The sequence below is a fragment of the Zonotrichia leucophrys genome, chromosome 4 (genome assembly GCF_028769735.1).
Source record: "Zonotrichia leucophrys gambelii isolate GWCS_2022_RI chromosome 4, RI_Zleu_2.0, whole genome shotgun sequence".
NCBI lineage: Eukaryota > Metazoa > Chordata > Aves > Passeriformes > Passerellidae > Zonotrichia > Zonotrichia leucophrys.
In genome coordinates this window covers 38,758,796-38,776,960 of record NC_088173.1, presented here as the reverse complement: position 1 = coordinate 38,776,960, position 18,165 = coordinate 38,758,796, and the positions used below count along the sequence as shown (strand labels likewise).

Here is an 18,165-nt window from a genome sequence, read left to right as displayed (position 1 = left end):
ATCTGTCACAGGCTCTTGGTTCATTTTAAACACCACAGCTCAGAGCTTAATGTCTGGGATGGAAGTTTCATCTTAGTTCCTTTCAACCCAGACTCTATGGATGCTGTTTCTCATGGCCTTTTTTGGTGGCAGAATTTTTGTTGTGGATTCTGGTTTTTTCTTAATGTTTTTCTCTGAGACAGATGGAGCAGTGACCAGCTTCTTCTGATTGTGACTTTAACATTGAGCTTGGCTTGGAAGTAATCAGCCCATTTTCCCTCTTTCAGTTATAAACATTTTGAGCATTTAGAAATCCTCTTAAGTGGACTGATGGAGTTAGCAGCTTCTACCAGAGTGTTTCAGATTAGTGGCAGATGCCCAAAGCTTTTCTTGTGGCATTTGGCAGTTTCAGGAAAGTGTTATAACTTTCATCATCTACTTTTGCCAAATGGCTCAAATGGTTCCAGTTGCCAGGAAGATAAAAATCAGCAGTCTGGAATATTCTTTGATCTGTGTTTTTTCTGGATATGGAATAGAACAAATGGAGCATTATCCACTGTGCTTGAGAGATTCCTGCCTGTTGGTTTCATTTGCTCTGTGGGTTTGTTTTGTTTCCTCGCTGTGTATTTCAAAATTAAATTGCTGGGGTTTTTTTATTCAGTGTGCAGACAACACATCCTTCATTCTGCTGTTCAGAATGAATGTAAATTAAATACAAATTGGGATATGTGTGTGTATCTATTTTTGTATGTAGATAGAAGATACTCTTCCTTCTGGGGAGTAATAATTTTGTCATTCAAATATACTTTAATAACATTCAACTTATTCTTTTTAATTCTTGTCTAGTTCTAATTTTTTTAAGGATTCCTCAGTCATGGGATTTTTAAAAACTGGTCATAGTAAAATTTTATTTCCCTTACTTGCAATATTTTTTTTCTTATATCTGTTTATTGTTTTCCCTAAAATGACTGGTGGATGCATCACGCCTGCTATTCCCCATGTGTTAGCAATTTTGTCCAGAGTTGTGGATCCAAGATGGGACAGAGACAAGAGTGGTGGGGACTTTTGTTGTTTAGGGGGTCTTTTTTGTGTTGTGGGTTTTTTCCCCCCTCTAGCTTTTATGTATGGATCTGATAAAAGAGACAACCTGCCCTTTTTTATGTCCTTTTGTGTTAGGCTTCATTTACTTTAGAATCTGCTTTAGTATATTTCAAGAATGAGTAAAAACCCTATTAATTATAGCAAATGGCTTGAAACTGACCCAGTAGTTGTTGTCTGATTTTGTTTTTATTTTCTGGGGTGAGAAAAATGAGGCAAATAACTCTTCTATTTTTGTAATTTATCTACAATTTAAATATTTGGTTTTTAGAAAACATCATCACTTCAAGGAATATGCTGCCAGTTAATTAAAGAAATAAGACTCTACTTCTTTCCTAATTTATTAATTCCCTCTTCTGTCCAAAACAAAGCAGGTAGAGTAGGCAGAATCAGTGACATGGGTAAGAACAACAGTCTGGGATTCCTTTCCTTCGTGTAATTCTGCCAAAGGCAAGCCTTCAGGGCTTCCTCTGGATTGGGGCACCCTATGTTTTATTTTTCTCATTGGTGAAGTACTGTAAACACACAGAGTATTAATATCTCCTGAAGAGCTCATTTAGATTATGTCTGATGCTGTGCTGGTGGATTTGTTATCAATGTGGTTTTGTTTATCATTGTTACCCTGGCTGAAGGCTCAGAAGTGTGAGGAGGCAGTGGCTCCTAGCAGCACAGGCTGACACTGCAGGAGGGATCACGTGTGGGGCAGGGACAGAAAGAGAAAGGTGTGCCAGGGAAGGGAGGGAGACTTGATTCATTCTGGATCTCTCACTTCATGCGATCAGTCAGGTTGGCAAAGACCTCTGAGATCATCGAGTCCAACGCATGACCAAACACCCCCTTGTCAGCCAGGCCACAGCACTGAGTGCCACATCCAGTCTTCCCTGAAACACCTCCAGGGAAGTGACTCCACCACCTTCCTGGGCAGCCCATTCCAAGGTCTCATCAACCTTTCAGGAAGAAATTCTTCCTGATGTCCAACTTAAACTTCTCTTGGTGCAGCTTGGAGCTATTTCCTCTTACCCTGTCTGTCTGAGACAAGAGTCTGACCTCCACATGGCTACAGCCTCCTTTCAGGGAATTGTGGAGTGATAGTTGCCCCTGAGCTTTCTTTCTCCAGGATAAACACCCCCAGTTTCCTCAGCCACTTCTCATAAAACTTGTGCTCCAGACCCTACACCAGCTCTGTTGCCCTTCTCTAGACTCACTCCAGCACCTCAATGTTCTTCCTGAACTGAAGGGCCAAGAACTGGACTATCACTAAACTCTTTAAACTCTGGCATGATCTATCTGGAAATTTTGGTCCTCTGAGCTATTAGAACTTGTCTTCATCTTAGTAGGGTTTGAGATACCCTGGGATGAAGAGCACTGAGGCACCACCTTAGACTGGGTCACATTGGCTGCTGACTTTTGACTTGGTGATAAGGGGGTTTAAAAAATGCTAATTTGTTCCAAAAGCATTCCTTTTGATCCTTTTTCTTGTGGTAAGGTAATGCAATAAGCATCTGTCTCTGCATACTATAGCACTTAACTCTTGTAATAAGTACCTTGCTAAAGTCTGTGATATTATCTGAATTCTGTTCCATTCTGTTTGTTTAAAGATGTTTTTGCCGTGGCATATGCTTGCAAACTTACACTGACCTATGCCAGTTTAATATCACCTCTATTTTAAGTGGTGGAAGAGTAGGCTCACCCAGCCTGTAGTGCTTGCTCTACCTGGCTCATTTTCTGCCCTGGTTCATGGCAGAGACAAGGCTGGGTCCGCAGGTTAATGGTTGTTCTCAGTGGGTCCTCTTTACCTCTTCACTCAGACTCATGCTTCCTTTACTTTCTGGGACAAATTTGAATTAGAACCTTTTTGAAATGAATAAATTCAAAAGACCTTTTCTTTCCCCAGTGTTCTCTGAAAGTTCAGGCAGACTGCTCTCTCTCAGTTGCACTCAGATCCTGGTGGAGGTATTCTTCCTATCAGCATAGCAGCTAGACTGGCATGTTTTAGAAGCAAAGGACAGCAGAAGGTAATCCAGCAGAGAAGATTTGGGTCTCTTTGTTTTTGTGACCATTCATCACCCCAGGTCAAACCCCAGAATAGACTGAAGCCAGGATAAAGAAGATAGATGGAATTTTTTTGTTAGTACCTTAGTAAAGTTAAGATGGGCTTTGAGAGATCTAACTTGTATTTTTGTGGTTTAAAGCATGTTTTAATGTTTCGTATTTCTGCTTTCGCTCTTCTTTATAAAATAAAAAATGCAGAAGCAATTCCTAATGCTGGTAAAAGCTCCTATAGGTTATGTTAAAAATTCCAGATATAAGGTAATGTAGTTCCTGAAGTGACTAGAACTCATGTGTATGAGCATATTGCTTATGTGTGCACTCTTAATACCAATTGCCTGAATCCTGTTCTTTGGTAATGGCTTGCCCAGCAACAAGGAGGAAAATCAAACAACTCTGAAATATAGATTGGGAAGATGTGTTGTGTTACAGGGTAATGCAGTAGCTTTAAAAATCATTAGCACACCCCCAAAGACAAACATGAAATATTTGACCTGTGTGGAAATGAACAAAGGCTCAAAGTAGCAAATGTCAGTGTTTAATTCTGGTAACAATAGCAATTGTACCTCATATTTTAGAGTTCAGGTGTCTGGGAGATGGTGAGCACTTTATGGTAGGATGCAGGAATTTGGGTTCTCTAGGAGTTTTGGGGGAGTTGCAGAGAAGGAGAGTGTCTGGGGAAACAAGCCAAAAAAGTGAGGAGACTGTGAGTAGGTAAGAAGCTGAAATGGAGGAGAAAGTAGACCAAGGGTTTAAGCAGGTAAATGTTGCCAGATTTTGTCTTTTGTGTTTGTGGAGACAGAAGTTTAGAGAGGTGGGAAAAATGTAAACTTGCTAAAGTTAAAGGCACTCAACAAGTCATCTGCTGTGTGTTACTGGGAATTTAAAGTGACATTTTGGCCAAGAAAAGGTCACGAAGAGACAGGGAAAGAAGTATCTCTTCATGGTTAAATAAAAAAAATTATTAGAAGATTTACTTGAAGAATAGAGCAACTTGTGCAGAGGCTTGTCATGCCTCTGCCCATGAATTTATGTTGGCTGGGCTTGGAAGTATTGTTTAAGAGCTGTTCTGGTTTTATCCTTCTAACGCCGTGCAGAGGTTCTGCTGCTGTCAAGAGGTATCAGAAAGGCCCTCCAAGCATTGCTCAGTGTGCAGATCTTAAGGAGCTCCCCAAAGTCTCCTTGCCCTCCTCTGAGGCTGTACAGCTGCTTAGGAGGAGTATTCAAAAGGAATATTTTAAATTTACTCTCTTTCTTTTCATGGATATAGAGCTTGGAACAGTGCAGAGCTCTCTTCTGAAAATCTCTTAGTTCTCTTCTTAATACAGCAACTTTTAGGACCTAAGAACTTGATATCTTTTCCCTTTTACTCTCCTCTTAGGTTTTCTGTCTTCCTACTCTCCATATCTTGCCTCTCTTCCATGCATTAAAACCTTAGTATATCATACCTGTGGGCTTTACCAAATTTGCCCTTAAGTGAAAAGTTTTAAACTTGCACCAAGCCTGTAGGAAACCTACAAACCAATGACAAGGGAGGAGCTATTAGAAGGAGCAGGGGGAAACAAGTGAGAGAATGTTCTTCTGAGCTTTGGTACATGCAGTTGTTGTGTTTCAAAACTGTCCCTTTGCAGAAAAGGTGCAGAAGTTTGTTTGTCCCTTGAAGCATCTTTGAGCACAGTTGGATGTGTCTGCTGCCTGTACCTGCTCTAGCATTTCTCAGGTTTCTTCCTGTTACTACCTGCTCCAGGAATATGTATTACACTAAGTCTCACTTCTTTCCTTCTCTTGACAGCTGCAAATCAAAAGGAGCCCTTGACTCCTAATTTTAAAGTGAAAGAGGAGCCTAAGGATGAAGAAGCTGGAAGTTCAGCCGTGTCTCAGCCCAGCTATGTGTTCAGCCAAGAGTCTGAAGCCTCAGCTTCAAACGTCCCTGAAGAGAAACTCAAGCCACAGGAAGCACAGGCAAATGTGATCAGGCAGGACATGTCAGTCAAGGCAGCATCCGAGCTCCTCATGAAGCTCTCAGGTAGATATTTCATTTCATAATACTGAATTTTTAAATTTTTTTTCTTTTTTGTGTATGCTAGCAGGGTTACCTTGCAAGACGGTAGGTTGAGCTTAATAGCAAGCCAAGGAACAATTGAAAAGGCCTGTCTACAAAAGTGTCATGTATGTGAAATATCTCAGTTTGGTCTGTAGCCACACTATCTAATTATCTCTGCTCTGATTTTCAAATTAATGACTATGGAATAAGTCATAAGAAATGATGCCTTAAAGCTTTTAAGTTCTATAATTTTTTAAATGTACCATGTAAATTTAACCATGTTAATACCAATTTATTCACAGGTGTCTCTTCATTAACATCTGAAGAACATTTCTGTACTTTACTGTACCTGACATGGCATTATACAATATGACTTTTAAAGCTTTTTTTTTTTTTCTGGCAATACATTGTACTCAAAATTATAAGATACACTGTTAAAAAATTTGTGTAAACTGAGCTGGATTTCTGCATTTAGCAAGACCACTTGAACTTGCTTACACTGCCTCAGTGATAGATTCTTCTGCCAGACAAGTAGGCAGTGTACACACATAGGCAGTGTTAAAGCTGGAGGGAGTCAAATAAAATGCATGTTCTGCTAATTATGATTTGTCTACCTTTCAAAATCAAGATTGAAGAGAAAATAAAAGGGTTGAATTCTTCCCACTCCATCAGGTTAAGTGAAGGATGAAAAGACTTTGAACTTCTAACAGACCAATTTCTAGGACCAAGACGTGAAAGTCAGTCTGGCAGGCTGGGTTTTGTGCTTCTGCACCTGAACTGGATCTGATACATTTTAAGTCTTCTCCAAAACTGGACAAGACTTATTTTTTTATTTGTGCCAAAGTCATGCAAAAGTGCTGGTGGGAATGCTTACAAGTTTAGTAACTTCTGAGATCCCTGTCAAACCTACCTGAATTGGGTTGTCATTATTGGACACTGTCAGCTGTGAATTTGAGCTCAAACTGAAAGATTTGAGCTGACTAGATCTCCCCCATAAAACATGTAATTAATTCACTCCTGTTCATGCCTCCACATTTTAATTTGCAGAAGAATTTGAATAAAGCCTTCCATGTTAATGGTGCAAAAAGTGTTTCCCAAGTACAAAAGCTGACCAGAGCACCAATTTCCAGATTTTTTTTCCTCAGACTCCCAAATACAAAACACTTGGTTATTGGTGTAATGCACAGTTGCTGCTGGTAACTGGTTTGAGTGAGGTGTTTTGGTAACAAAATTTTGCAGCCTAATGGATGCTAAGCTGTGACTATTTTTCTTGATGCATATAAATTCATGTAACTGTTTTTATAAAGAAGGAGCTCTCTAATTTAACGTTTTGTGAAGTACTTCAGAGACACAAGGGTTCTGGATTGTCAGTCTGGAGTTCAGCACTGGCAGGCTGTGTTTAAATAGTTCTATAGCTGCTTGTTATGTTAGAATACTTGTACCTTAAATACCTGCTTCGATGAGAGAAATCCAGTGTGTATTAAATCTTGGTCAAGTCTTCAGCTCATGTTGGGGTCTCCCAGGCTCTAAAGGGAGATCCCAACACAACAAATAAGAAATACACCAGTGTAACATTTCTCTTACAAGCTCTTAGGGACTGAGCAGTTTGTGCTGACAGTGGTGTTTTTGGCTAATGCATAGATTAGGATGTGAAGAGTGACTGGGATTTATGGAGCCGGTGTTGCTGCTGTCGGTGTTCCCGCATCAGCCAGGGGATGGTGGGGTTACACCCAGTTTGTCACAGACAGTTTGCAACCTGCACTTCCCTCAATTACCATCTAAGGCAGAAACTGGAGAGGAAAACACTGAGATACAGTTTAATGTAGGACAAATACAAGAGGAAAATCTTAAGATGATTAGCCTCTTTAGTGGTTTTTTTGAATCTTTGCCTTACCTGGCAGAATACTCCCATATCACTGTTGACTTCAGAGCCTACTGTTAGCAATTTTGTAGCCTGGTTTTGGTGACTTAGAACTTATTTAATTAAACCACTTCATAGAATCACAGAAGGTGATGCCTTAAGTTTTAGCTTTCATATTATCCAGATTCTGTACTGCATTAGTATCTAACTCTGAACTTCATATAAGGTGTTAGCAAGTTCTCCTCACAGTTTAGTTCAACTAAATAATCCTTTCCCAGCCTGAGAACCAAGGGCACCATTGCAGCTTCAGTGCAGCCAAAGTGCTGCTATCTTGCAGCCCAAAAAGTACAAACAGCAAATTGGAGAGCAGTCTGGGAGGATGGGACTTCATAACCTGAAGCTGTATTTGAACAATTAACCCCAGTAAGTAAATGGACCAAAATTTATAAAAGCATGAAAAGTTGTGACCTGTCATCCATCTTGGGTGTAGCCTCAGCCAGGCTCTTGTGCTGCCCAAGGTGTATCCTTTGAAGGCCTTTTCATAAATACTTACTTTATTCCTTTAACACTGTCTAGACTCTGCTCTCAAGGCATCAAGGGACCTTAAAGATGGCAAAATCATTTATGCTGGAAAAGACCACCCAGGTCATTCACTCCATCCATTGACTGATCACCACCTTGTCCTGGGCCACTACACTGAATGCCACATCCAGTCATTTCTTGAACACCTCCAGGGATGGTGGCTTCACCATCTCCCTGGGCAGCTTGTTCCAATGCTTGGCAGCCCCTTCTGTGAAACAATTATTCCTGATGTCCAGTCTGAACCTTCCCTGGTGCAGCTTGAGGCCATTTTCTCTTGTCCTGTTGCTGGTTGTCTGGGAGAAGAGACCTCCCCAGCTATAACCTCCTTTCAGGGAGCTGTAGAGAACAGTCATCTGGTTCCATACCCCCTGCCATGGGCAATACCTACCACTAGAAGGTATTGCTCAGAGTCTCATCCAATGTGGCCTTGAACACTTCTAGGGATGAGGGATCCACATTTCTTCCTGAGCCACCTCTTGAGATTAAAAGGAAAGCAAGAACAAACTTCTTCCTTTTTCATGGTACTGGAGAGAAAAAAAAAAAAAAAAAAGGAACAAGTCTGTCTTGATGTTTTACTCTCTGTGGGAAATCCTCAGTCAAGTGCCCTTGTTAGATTTGATATATTTTATAATTGGGTTTAAGTCAAGTCCCTTCAGATTCTCTATATGCGTGGTAAGGACTGAATGGATTGTGTTCTTGCTTCGTTCGTTTCCCTTTCTTCTGTGTAATACTAATCACCAAAACCTGCATCACATACAAATTCAGGAAGGAATTTCCAACATAACAGTGTTGTGCTTCCTGCATTCCTGACATACATGCTCCTGTTATCCTCTGAGCAAGAGTACTGCTGATTGTTTCAGCCTCATGGGTGGGAGCCAACTGGGATTTGGGCATAGGCCTTGTTACTTCCTTCCATGCAAGGGATAAACTGGTTTATATTTTTCAATGGGAAATCTCTTTTCCCAAACAGGGGTGCTGTGTTGGCAGCTCTTAGCTGTACAGGGTAGTGGAAGGCCTTTCCATCTCTGGAGCCTGGTTTGTTCTGGTGCATACTGTAGGGTAGGTTTACTCCAAATCATCAGCCCTTTGTCAGCCCCCATTTCTCAGCTACTCAGAAATTACTCCAGAGCTAGGAAAAGTTACAAGAATAAACATCTTTTCCTGTACTAGAGCATTAGCAGAACATTTGTTAGCTGCCATTGTAGAAGCAGGTGGAAAGCAACAAGAGAAAATCACACACAGCTATTTTAGTTCTACAAGACAAGATTCTCTCTTTCAAGCTGAAGGGCTCTTTGGACACTTGCTTCTAGCAGCATGGCCTGAGTTTGGAATCAAGCCCTTGCCCCATACATGACTGTGGTGGAGTTTGACCTTTTACACCAGTTCTTTCTCTCCCATGTTCCCCTGGGATTCAGGTCTCCTGTGAAAGGTGGCACCAGTGCCGAGTCGGGCTGGATTGATAGAGGCAAGTGGCTCCTGCAATCTGCCAGCCAGAAGCGGGGCGGGTGAGTTTTGTCTGCCAGGGAAATGGGCCGTGGTTTGTGTTCAGGGGCCTGTGGCTGGGAGTGGCCGGCTGGCTCCTGAAAATCCACGATACGCAGGATGGTTCCCAGATGAAAGGTGGCACCAGTGCCGAGTCGGGCTGGATTGATAGAGGCAAGTGGCTCCTGCAATCTGCCAGCCAGAAGCGGGGCGGGTGAGTTTTCTTTGCCAGGGAAAAGGGCCGTGGTTTGTGTTCGGGGGCCTGTGGCTGGGAGTGGCCGGCTGGTTCCTGAAAATCCACGATACGCAGGATGGTTCCCAGATGAAAGGTGGCACCAGTGCCAAGTGTGGCTGGATTGATAGAGGCAAGTGGCTCCTGCAATCTGCCAGCCAGATGACGGGCAGGTCAGTTTTACTTCCAGGGAAAAGGGCCGTAGTTTGTGTTTGGGGGCCTGTGGCTGGGAGTGGTCGGCTGGCTCCTGAAAATCCACGATACGCAGGATGGTTCCCAGATGAAAGGTGGCACCAGTGCCGAGTCAGGCTGGATTGATAGAGGCAAGTGGCTCCTGCAATCTGCCAGCCAGATGACGGGCAGGTCAGATTTACTTCCAGGGAAAAGGGCCGTGGTTTGTGTTCGGGGGCCTGTGGCTGGGAGTGGCTGGCTGGCTCCTGAAAATCCACGATACGCAGGATGGTTCCCAGATGAAAGGTGGCACCAGTGCCAAGTTGGGCAGGTTTGATATTACCAAGTGGCTGCTGCAATGTGCCAGCTAGATGATGGGCAGGTCAGTTTTACTTCCTGGGTAAAGGTCCGTAGATTGTTTTTGGGGACTTGTGGCTGGGAGTGGCCGGCTGGCTCCTGAAAATCCACGATACGCAGGATGGCTCCCAGATGAAAGGTGGCACCAGTGCCAAGTCGGGCTGGATTGATAGAGGCAAGTGGCTCCTGCAATCTGCCAGCCAGAAGCGGGGAGGTTAAGTTTTGTTTGCCAGGGAAAAGGGCCGTGGTTTGTGTGCGGGGGCCTGTGGCTGGGAGTGGCCGGCTGGCTCCTGAAAATCCACGATACGCAGGATGGTTCCCAGATGAAAGGTGGCACCAGTGCCGAGTCGGGCTGGATTGATAGAGGCAAGTGGCTCCTGCAATTTGCCAGCCAGATGACAGGCAGGTCAGTTTTACTTCCAGGGAAAAGGGCCGTGGTTTGTGTTCGGGGGCCGTGGTTTGTGTTCGTGGTTTGTGTTCACAGACTTGATTCCTGCTCACACCTCTTCCAAAGGATTATCCAGGCTCAGGGGGCTCCTGTCTCTTGGGCATGTCTGGGCGGAACCCACTTCCACCCAAACAGCCAGGACAAAACTTCCTAACAACCAAGCTGCCATTTCAGAATAAATCAAACACCCATTTGAAAGAAATGGTGTTTGGAAGTTAGTGGGAAAAGTTTGAGCAGATTTTCAACCTCCATTCTACAGAAGAAAATAAAATTACCACTGTGATATGTATGAGTGCACAAAAGTGAGCTGGGAATTCTGTCCATTGCTGATTCTTAGACTAAGTTCAGTGGTAAGCAAACAGATTTGAGGAGATAGTGGAGTGGAGCAAATTGCTCTCATCTCTGTTTGGAAAGGTGCCATCCCTGCAAGATTTTTAATTCCCATCAAATATTGTACAAAATCAGTTAGAAGAAATGGGAGTAACGTGTTTCAAATACACCTGGTTTTTACATTTTTACCAGTTCTCTTTCATGGAAAATCTAATTTAATTAAGTGGCACCCTCAATGATTCTTGGTCAGTTTTATACACTCAGTCTTGTAAATTGAAAAGTACATTTCAGAGGAGACTGAAATTAAAAATAAATATTTGCATTTACATGCCGTTGTTAGAGCTGAAAAACTCATTTTCTGCTGAAATAGTCATGCTGATGATATGTTTGGAGCATGTATTAGCTTTTAGAAGCATACAATGTTTTGTCTTCTTGTCCAGAAATGAGTGTATAGGTAGAAGAGTATAAAATCTATCCCAGGTAGTAGCACTTTTGAGTAATGTTTTGCCCAGGGATATGAGTATGTCCTTGTCTTTCCCAGAAATGTCTGAATCACATTTACCTTTATTTCAGATGTATCCTACTTTTGAAATGTGTTCATTTTGCATGTAACTCAGGTTGTTTTCCTCCTCTCTTTTTTCTGTGGGTCAGTTCCCCGTGTATTGCACATCTCCTTGTTAGCCCAAGCAAGTGCATAACATTTGTGCCCTTTGGTTCCTTTGAATTTTTTGTTCTTCAACCCTCAGGTCACACAGTGTTTTCTTGTAATACACCAGTACCAGCAAAGTGTCTTAATTTTGGGTTATCAGCACATGCAATTAGTGCAGACTTATTACACTTCATGACCTCAGCACCCAAAGCGAGGTGCTGCCTACAACTGAGTCCAAAAGCATTCCTGATCAACTCCATTTATTACAGCTAATTATATGATACTTCCTCTTTTGGAACAACTGGTTATTACAGGGGAGGGGTGTGATGGGGTTTTGTTTGTTTTTTTTTTTTGGTTTTTTTTTTTTTTTTTTGATTAAGCCTATATCCATTTAAAAATGTGTATGGTAATTTTGTATTTCATGCCTTGTCATTAATTTTTTGACACTGTATCAGACATTTAATTGAAATCACATAGATTACAGCAACTATTTAAAAAGAGTGGAACAAGGAGAAGAGAATGATAGTACAATTCTAGCATAAGGTGAAGGTCAGAATTAATCTTGCTGCATATTTCTTTTCCACAACATTGTGGACTGCTCTGGGAAGTGCCCATGTGGAATTAGGCTGCTGTCTCTGGAGATCCCTGTTGCTGGTGCCTCGTGAGAGTCCCTGCTCCTGGATTGATTCAGGAGAGCTGTCAAGGCTTTCATCCCTGCTTGGAAAGCCTCGATAACAGGCAGAAAAAGGAAAATACAGGGAAGTCTTTTGTTCCTTGGGGCTCGTGTAGGAGCCCAGAACATAAGTGGGGAAGTGTATGGTCCAAAATAAGACTTTTTCTTCATGGGAAGTAGAGAAATGGCAAACCATGGCAAGTCAGATTGCCACATTAAACCCTGCTACTAGCCAAGTGGGTTTTGTTGGGGCTTTTTCCGGTTTTGATTTTTTATTTTAACCAGGTAGTTCAAGTAGGGTCTTGCAGGTGCCACCATCATCCTACCATTTAAATGGAAGGGGCAGCAGATGTCTATCACAACTCTAATTAGTTTATGGCTTTAATTTGCTCCATTTTTTTTCCTTGGATTGTGTTTCTGTGAAGCAGCTTGTAGTTGCAAAATTCTGTAACATGGGAGTTCAGAGGTTCCACTTTAATAAATATAAGCCATTTCATGTTTTTATTTTTTTTTTAATGCAGGATCCTGTTACATTGATTCATTGACATTGTCTTATATAAAACAGCAGTTTGAAAAAAATACTAACAAAATAAAGCATCAAGCACAGCGCCCTAGGGAACGTCAGATGTTCCTTGTTGTGTCTCCGTAGCAGAACCTTCAGGGCTTGCCAACTGTTCCCTACCTCTGAGGTTTTATTTAAGCTGTTTTAGGGCATGTTTATTTCTAGCAAATCAGAACAATTAGCATAACAAAACGCCTGATTCTCCGTGCTGAAATCTTTTGAAGTCGATACAAGTTGACCCACTATTTACCCCTGTCTGCTTCATTGTGGAGACTGGTACATGAGTCCAATTTATGAGACATATGGGAAAGGCTTTCTTCTCTAAGTTGATTCATAAAGTTGATTTGTAAAGCTGATGGGCATTTCAGCAAATACAAACAACTTTGAATTTTAGTCACAGGGTGAAGTTTTAAGTAAAATGGTGGGAAGAAACAGGAGTGATTTAACAAGTATTCATTTGATTCTGGCAATGCAAGGTTATTGGACAGCTGTTGTGTCAGCCAAAGCAATATTCACTGCATGACTTGTGTTCTTTATGAAATCTATCCCTTATTTTTGACTTCTGTCTCAAATAATGGGAAGAGCTGAGTGTGCTGCATTAGGAAGGGTCAGTGTCCCTTCCAGAGCATGTGAGTGCTGCATGGAATCACAGAATGGTCTGGGATAGAAGGGACCTTTAAAGGTCATCCAGTCCACCCCCTTAGCAACGAGGAGGGGCATCTTCATCAAGATCAGGTTGCTCAGAGCCCGTCCTGCCTGACCTTGAACGTTTCCAGGAATGGGCCATTTACCACCTCTCTGGGCAACCTGTTCCCATGTTTCAGCACTCAGATTGTAAAAAGTTCTTCCCTTATATGTAGTCTGAATTTACCTTCTTTTGGGTAAAACCACTGTCTCTCATGTCACAACAGGCTAAACAGTCTGAACTCAGCTCTCTCTCAAGCCTGCTTTAAGCACTGAAAGGCTGCTGTAAGGTCTCCTGAAGCCTTTCCTTCTCCAGGCTGACCAAGCCCAGCTCTCTCAACCTGTCTCCACAGGGAAAGTGTTCCAACCTTGTGATCAGGTCCATCAGGTCATGGCTTCCCTGTGCTGGGAGGCGCTGGGGGAGCTGAGCCCGTTCAGTCTGGCACAGGGGAACTAAAGGCCAGTCTAATTGCAGCCTGCACCTGCTTGAAGGAAACTTGGAAAAGAGATAATTAAACTTTTCTCCCTCCTGGCAGAAGGTAAAAGAAGGGGTAACAGCTGCCAGCTGCAGTTTGGGAAGTTCAGAGTGGACATTAAGAAAAGTTTCTAGTGTGTGTTAGAACAAGTCTTATCTTCTTTTTGGAAGTTCTGCAGGATGAACCTGCAGCTGGCCCCGTGCTGAAGGCTCATTAAATAATTTTGTTTGGAGGGGACCTCCAGGGTCATCTATTCCAGACCTTTGCTCAGAGCAGGTCAAGCCAGGCAGGCTGCTGAGGGTCTCACCAAGTTTAGGTTTGTTCAGGGATGGAGAACCCAACTTCTCTCAGCAATGTGTGTCAGCATTTCCCTATCCTGATGGGAATTCTTTTTCCTGTATATATAAACAGAATTCCCCATGTACCATCTTGTCTGTTGACTCATACAATCTCTGTGCATTTATGAGAGAAATCTGTCTTGAGCTTCTCTGCACCCTCCCTTTATTCCTTAGAGAGCTGTTGACAGCAATAAAGTGTCCCCTTCGTGTTGTTTTCTTGAGGCTGAACAAACCCAGCTCTCACAGCTGATCTCGTCTTCTGTCTTGCAGCAGCCCTCTGACAACCTTGGTTGCCTTCCACTGAACATGCTCTGGGGATGTCAGAGTCTGTCCTGTACTGGGGAGCCCCAGATGGGGCACAAAACCCTAAATGCAGCCTCACAGGTGCAGAGCAGAGGGTAAGAACCCCCTCCCTCTGCCTGATGGCTGCAGATCTGATAATGGGGTCCGAAATAGGGCTGGCCTTGGGTGCCACAAGGGCACTTGGCTGACTTGTGCTCAATTGGAGCTGGATTGTGATAGTCCCAACTTTCAGAGACATTGAATAAGGTCTTTCTAGAACTTGCCAGCCTCTGTTCTAGGCTGTAGAGTGGTGTTGTCTGAGACTAAATTCCAGAAGTGTTCTTACTGCTGCACCTTATAGAGAGATGACACTGTCAGGCTTTCCAGGGGTAAATGTTGTATTCTGAGCTTTTAGGGCCTTTAGGCCTTACTCAGCACAAGTATTGTTCTATGTATCCGCTGTTCTAGGTTCGGAGGGTTTTTTAGTAAGTATCACTACTTTGTGATTCCTTACATCTGTGGAACCTGAAAACTGTGGAAGAAATTGCCTCCTCCTGGAACAAGCCTGTCCAGTGCTCTATTTTTCATATCTGATGTGGAAAATTGTCTCACTCAATGTGAATAGGATGACATTCATTAAGGCTTTTGTAGATAAGATGATTTAAAGTTACACTGCTCTATAAAGAAACAGCATCTCTGTGGCTTGATAAAGTATATCCATGTATGAAATAGTTCCCTCTTATTTTGTTAAGGTGTTTCTGTATCACACAGTTAATAGGAGATAAAGACATACTGGGTGATTTAGTTCATCTTTTGCCCTATGAAGTGTCTCAGCACTGCTGTGCTGTTATTCTGAGCCTCACCCAGGTTAGTTTTGATAGAATAGCAGACTGTGTTTTGGAGATCATGGTCTGGATACTTCTGAGCTGTTTGAGTCTCTTTAAGCCCATAGATTTTGCTGTACTATTATAGAAATCTGACCTGAAGAATAAAACCTGACTCTCATATACTAACTTCCTATTCTGATACATTGCAGATTATTTAACCAGCTCACCTACTAGGTCTCCTATAAAAGTCAAAGATAAAATGATTTCGTTATTTAAAGCAGGAGACCTTTTTTTGTGCCTGTACTTGACTTGAAAAACTTTAACTGTGCTATAACCATGTGAGATACCTATGTAAAGAAATAAGGGCTTTCACCTTACTCCACAATGAACAGCACAGAAGGGAAAATAATCCTCAAGAAGCTGGAGTTGGACTGCCTATTGGTGAGACAGGTATGGGCATAACCTTAATTACAGTATTTTGCCAGCACAAGATCTGGCACAGCAGGGTTTTATGCCTATGATTGCTTTTTGTGGGATACACTGACTGTGTTTCCCTTTCATTAGCTCTTGTAAAATTATCAGAAATCCTCCTTCAGTCTTCTCTTTGTGTGTTTGCTTTGGGAATTTAGAGTATGACAGAATTCACATTTGGCAGGGACATTCTGTCAGATCAAAAGGGTGCAGCTGGAAGGATAAAGGTCAAAGGAAATGATCAAATATGTAGATGTAGTTAAGGCAATTGCAGTGCTCACTGATGGTGAGGGAGAGAAGGTCACTGGTATTGCTTGACTCTTGCCTTAGTTGGGGTCCTGTCAGTTTGTCTGATACAAAAGCACTTGCAGGACAGGGAATTAAACTGTGTGGAGCAGGAACAGAAATAGAAAGAATATTTTAAAAGCAGAGAGAGCAGCAAAGGTCAGCTTGACTCTGCACCTAAATTTGGCAGCTGGGTGCAGAGCTCAGTCTGTCAGACATCTGAAGAACTCATTTGTTTGTGGAGTTACCTGAGCTCTTGATTGACACTGTTACCTGATGCGTTCCTTTGCTGCTCTGTGCTCACTTTCAATGCACAGCATGCTATTTTTATACTTTTTAACACAGATGCAGGGTTCTGTGGTTTTATAATAAGAGAGTAATAGAAGCTTTAAACAAAATTTTTAAAAGAGAAAAATCTTCTTAACAGGGCAAAAAAAAAGGCATTATGATATTTCTAACTGGTCTTCAGCTGAGAATTCACTATAAAAACTTCTGAAGTCTGAGATTTATCTGTGGATAGGAGAGGGTAAAGATTTTTGTCAATGTTTAGATGTGTCTTTTAAAGGTCAAGAAATGTCATAAGAAAAGATTGAAAGCACTTCATGTAAATTGTTCCTGGAACATATCCAAGTGGCGTTTATCTCCTGGCTTCAATTTTTTTTTTTTTTTTTAAGAGCTGAAGGAAGTAGAGCTACTTTTTCTCTACACCAGAAATGTGGAGAGAGGCAAAACCCAAGGTAGTGTGAAAGGACTTGGTGATACATGTTAGTTTAATTTTAGGTAGAATGCTGATGCATTCATGATAAAGGCATTCTGTCCATCTTTTGCTGGAGGCAACAACATGACACCAACCAGCTGTGGAAGCTGAAAACATTTTTGGGGATAACCAAACCATGTTTTGGTGCCTCTGAGATCCATTGGAATATTGGGAAATTGAAAATGAAAGGCCTGAATCTTTCACACTTGGAATAAAATCTGTGAAGCTGACACACTCACATGTGAGTTAGTGAGGATAGGAAAACCAGAACAAACAAATTTTGTTGGAATGGTTTCTTATCTGGATGTTCCTTCTGGTATTTAACTCTGTTCATGCATTTATTTATGTTCTTGGTTCTCCAGACATATTGCCTTTTTTATCCTGTCTCTGGAGTTTCTAGATTTTGGTTTCTAGACTATAGTTTTGTTTGCTAGCCCTGGGACACTGGAGAGGAAGGCAAGGAGAGGATGATGTAGACTTAAGAAAACTGTTTACTAAAGTTAATGGACCTTGTAATGCATGAGGAAATATCTGTCAGCCTTGAAAAAAACATGAGCCCCAGAATATTCCTCTAGTCTAGAAAGCTTGTGCAGGTGTAATGAACAGGTTCTTCACATGGTTTTCTGGAATTTTCCATAAAAGAGAAAAAGAGAGGAGAAGATGAGGTTCCCTTCTCTGCCCCTATTCCCATAGTGGTACTTCTGACTGTAGGTGCTGGTACTTTTGCTGAAATAGGGTAATTTGGGGTTTCTAAGAGGCCTTCAGTGCCCACCTCAGGAGAGCTGGGGTGGAGCTGCAACTTCATTTAATAAATAGAAACAAAGCTTCACTAACTCGTGTGTCATCACACAAGCAGTATTCATAGAAAGTGATGTAACTCTCGTATTTGCAAATATGCAACTGTTTTCTGCTTTCTAGTTTGAAAAATTATTTTCAAGAGCTTGCTTCTATTTATAACAGCCAGAAGAATACTGAGGCTGTCAGCTGTTTGCTTCCCTTCCCATTTGCAGGGATGCGGTGCACAAATTATAACTCGGTAATTGTGATTTCTGCTTGGAGCACTCTGAAAAATTACAGCCTAATTAAATAATTATGGCGGTTGCTTATTCTTTTTTCTTTTTTTTTTTTTTTGAATGCATATTTGCAGCTGAGAGTTTCAAGGAAGCCCAGATGGTGAAGATAAAGGAGGAGCCGATGGAAGTTGACATCCAGGACTCGCAGGCTTCGGTGTCGCCCGGGCAGAGCGGTGGCTACAGCGCTTTGCTGGGGCGCGACCAGAAGGCGCCCGAGGGCCGTGTGCTGCCAGACAGAAACCTCTTCAGCCAGGACATATCGGTGAAGATGGCATCTGAGCTGCTCTTCCAGCTCTCAGGTAAACCCAGTGCAAACTGCTCCGTAGCCGGAGTTAAAAGAGCAAAATCAGATTTTTTTTGTGTGACCCCAAAGTTCTATGAAACTGTGAGATCACCAGGGCTGAAAGCTAATAGGAACCTTCCAACCCTCACACTTGAAGCACAGAGGCCTTGCC

The 18,165-nt window shown here is 42.2% G+C and overlaps 1 protein-coding gene across 9 annotated transcripts in view; it reads left to right on the top strand.

The window, feature by feature from the left end:
• ZNF827 (zinc finger protein 827) overlaps positions 1–18,165 on the top strand; it is a 153,672-nt gene that overhangs the window by 98,164 nt on the left and 37,343 nt on the right. For all 9 annotated transcript variants that reach the window (XR_010439895.1, XR_010439896.1, XM_064711224.1 and 6 more), the window contains 2 exons: positions 4,919–5,152; positions 17,785–18,009. Coding sequence is in view for 7 of the 9 variants with exons in the window: in XM_064711224.1 (XP_064567294.1) it covers positions 4,919–5,152; positions 17,785–18,009 (459 nt within the window). In the remaining 2 variants the exon portion in view is untranslated. The remainder of the gene's footprint in view (positions 1–4,918; positions 5,153–17,784; positions 18,010–18,165) is intronic.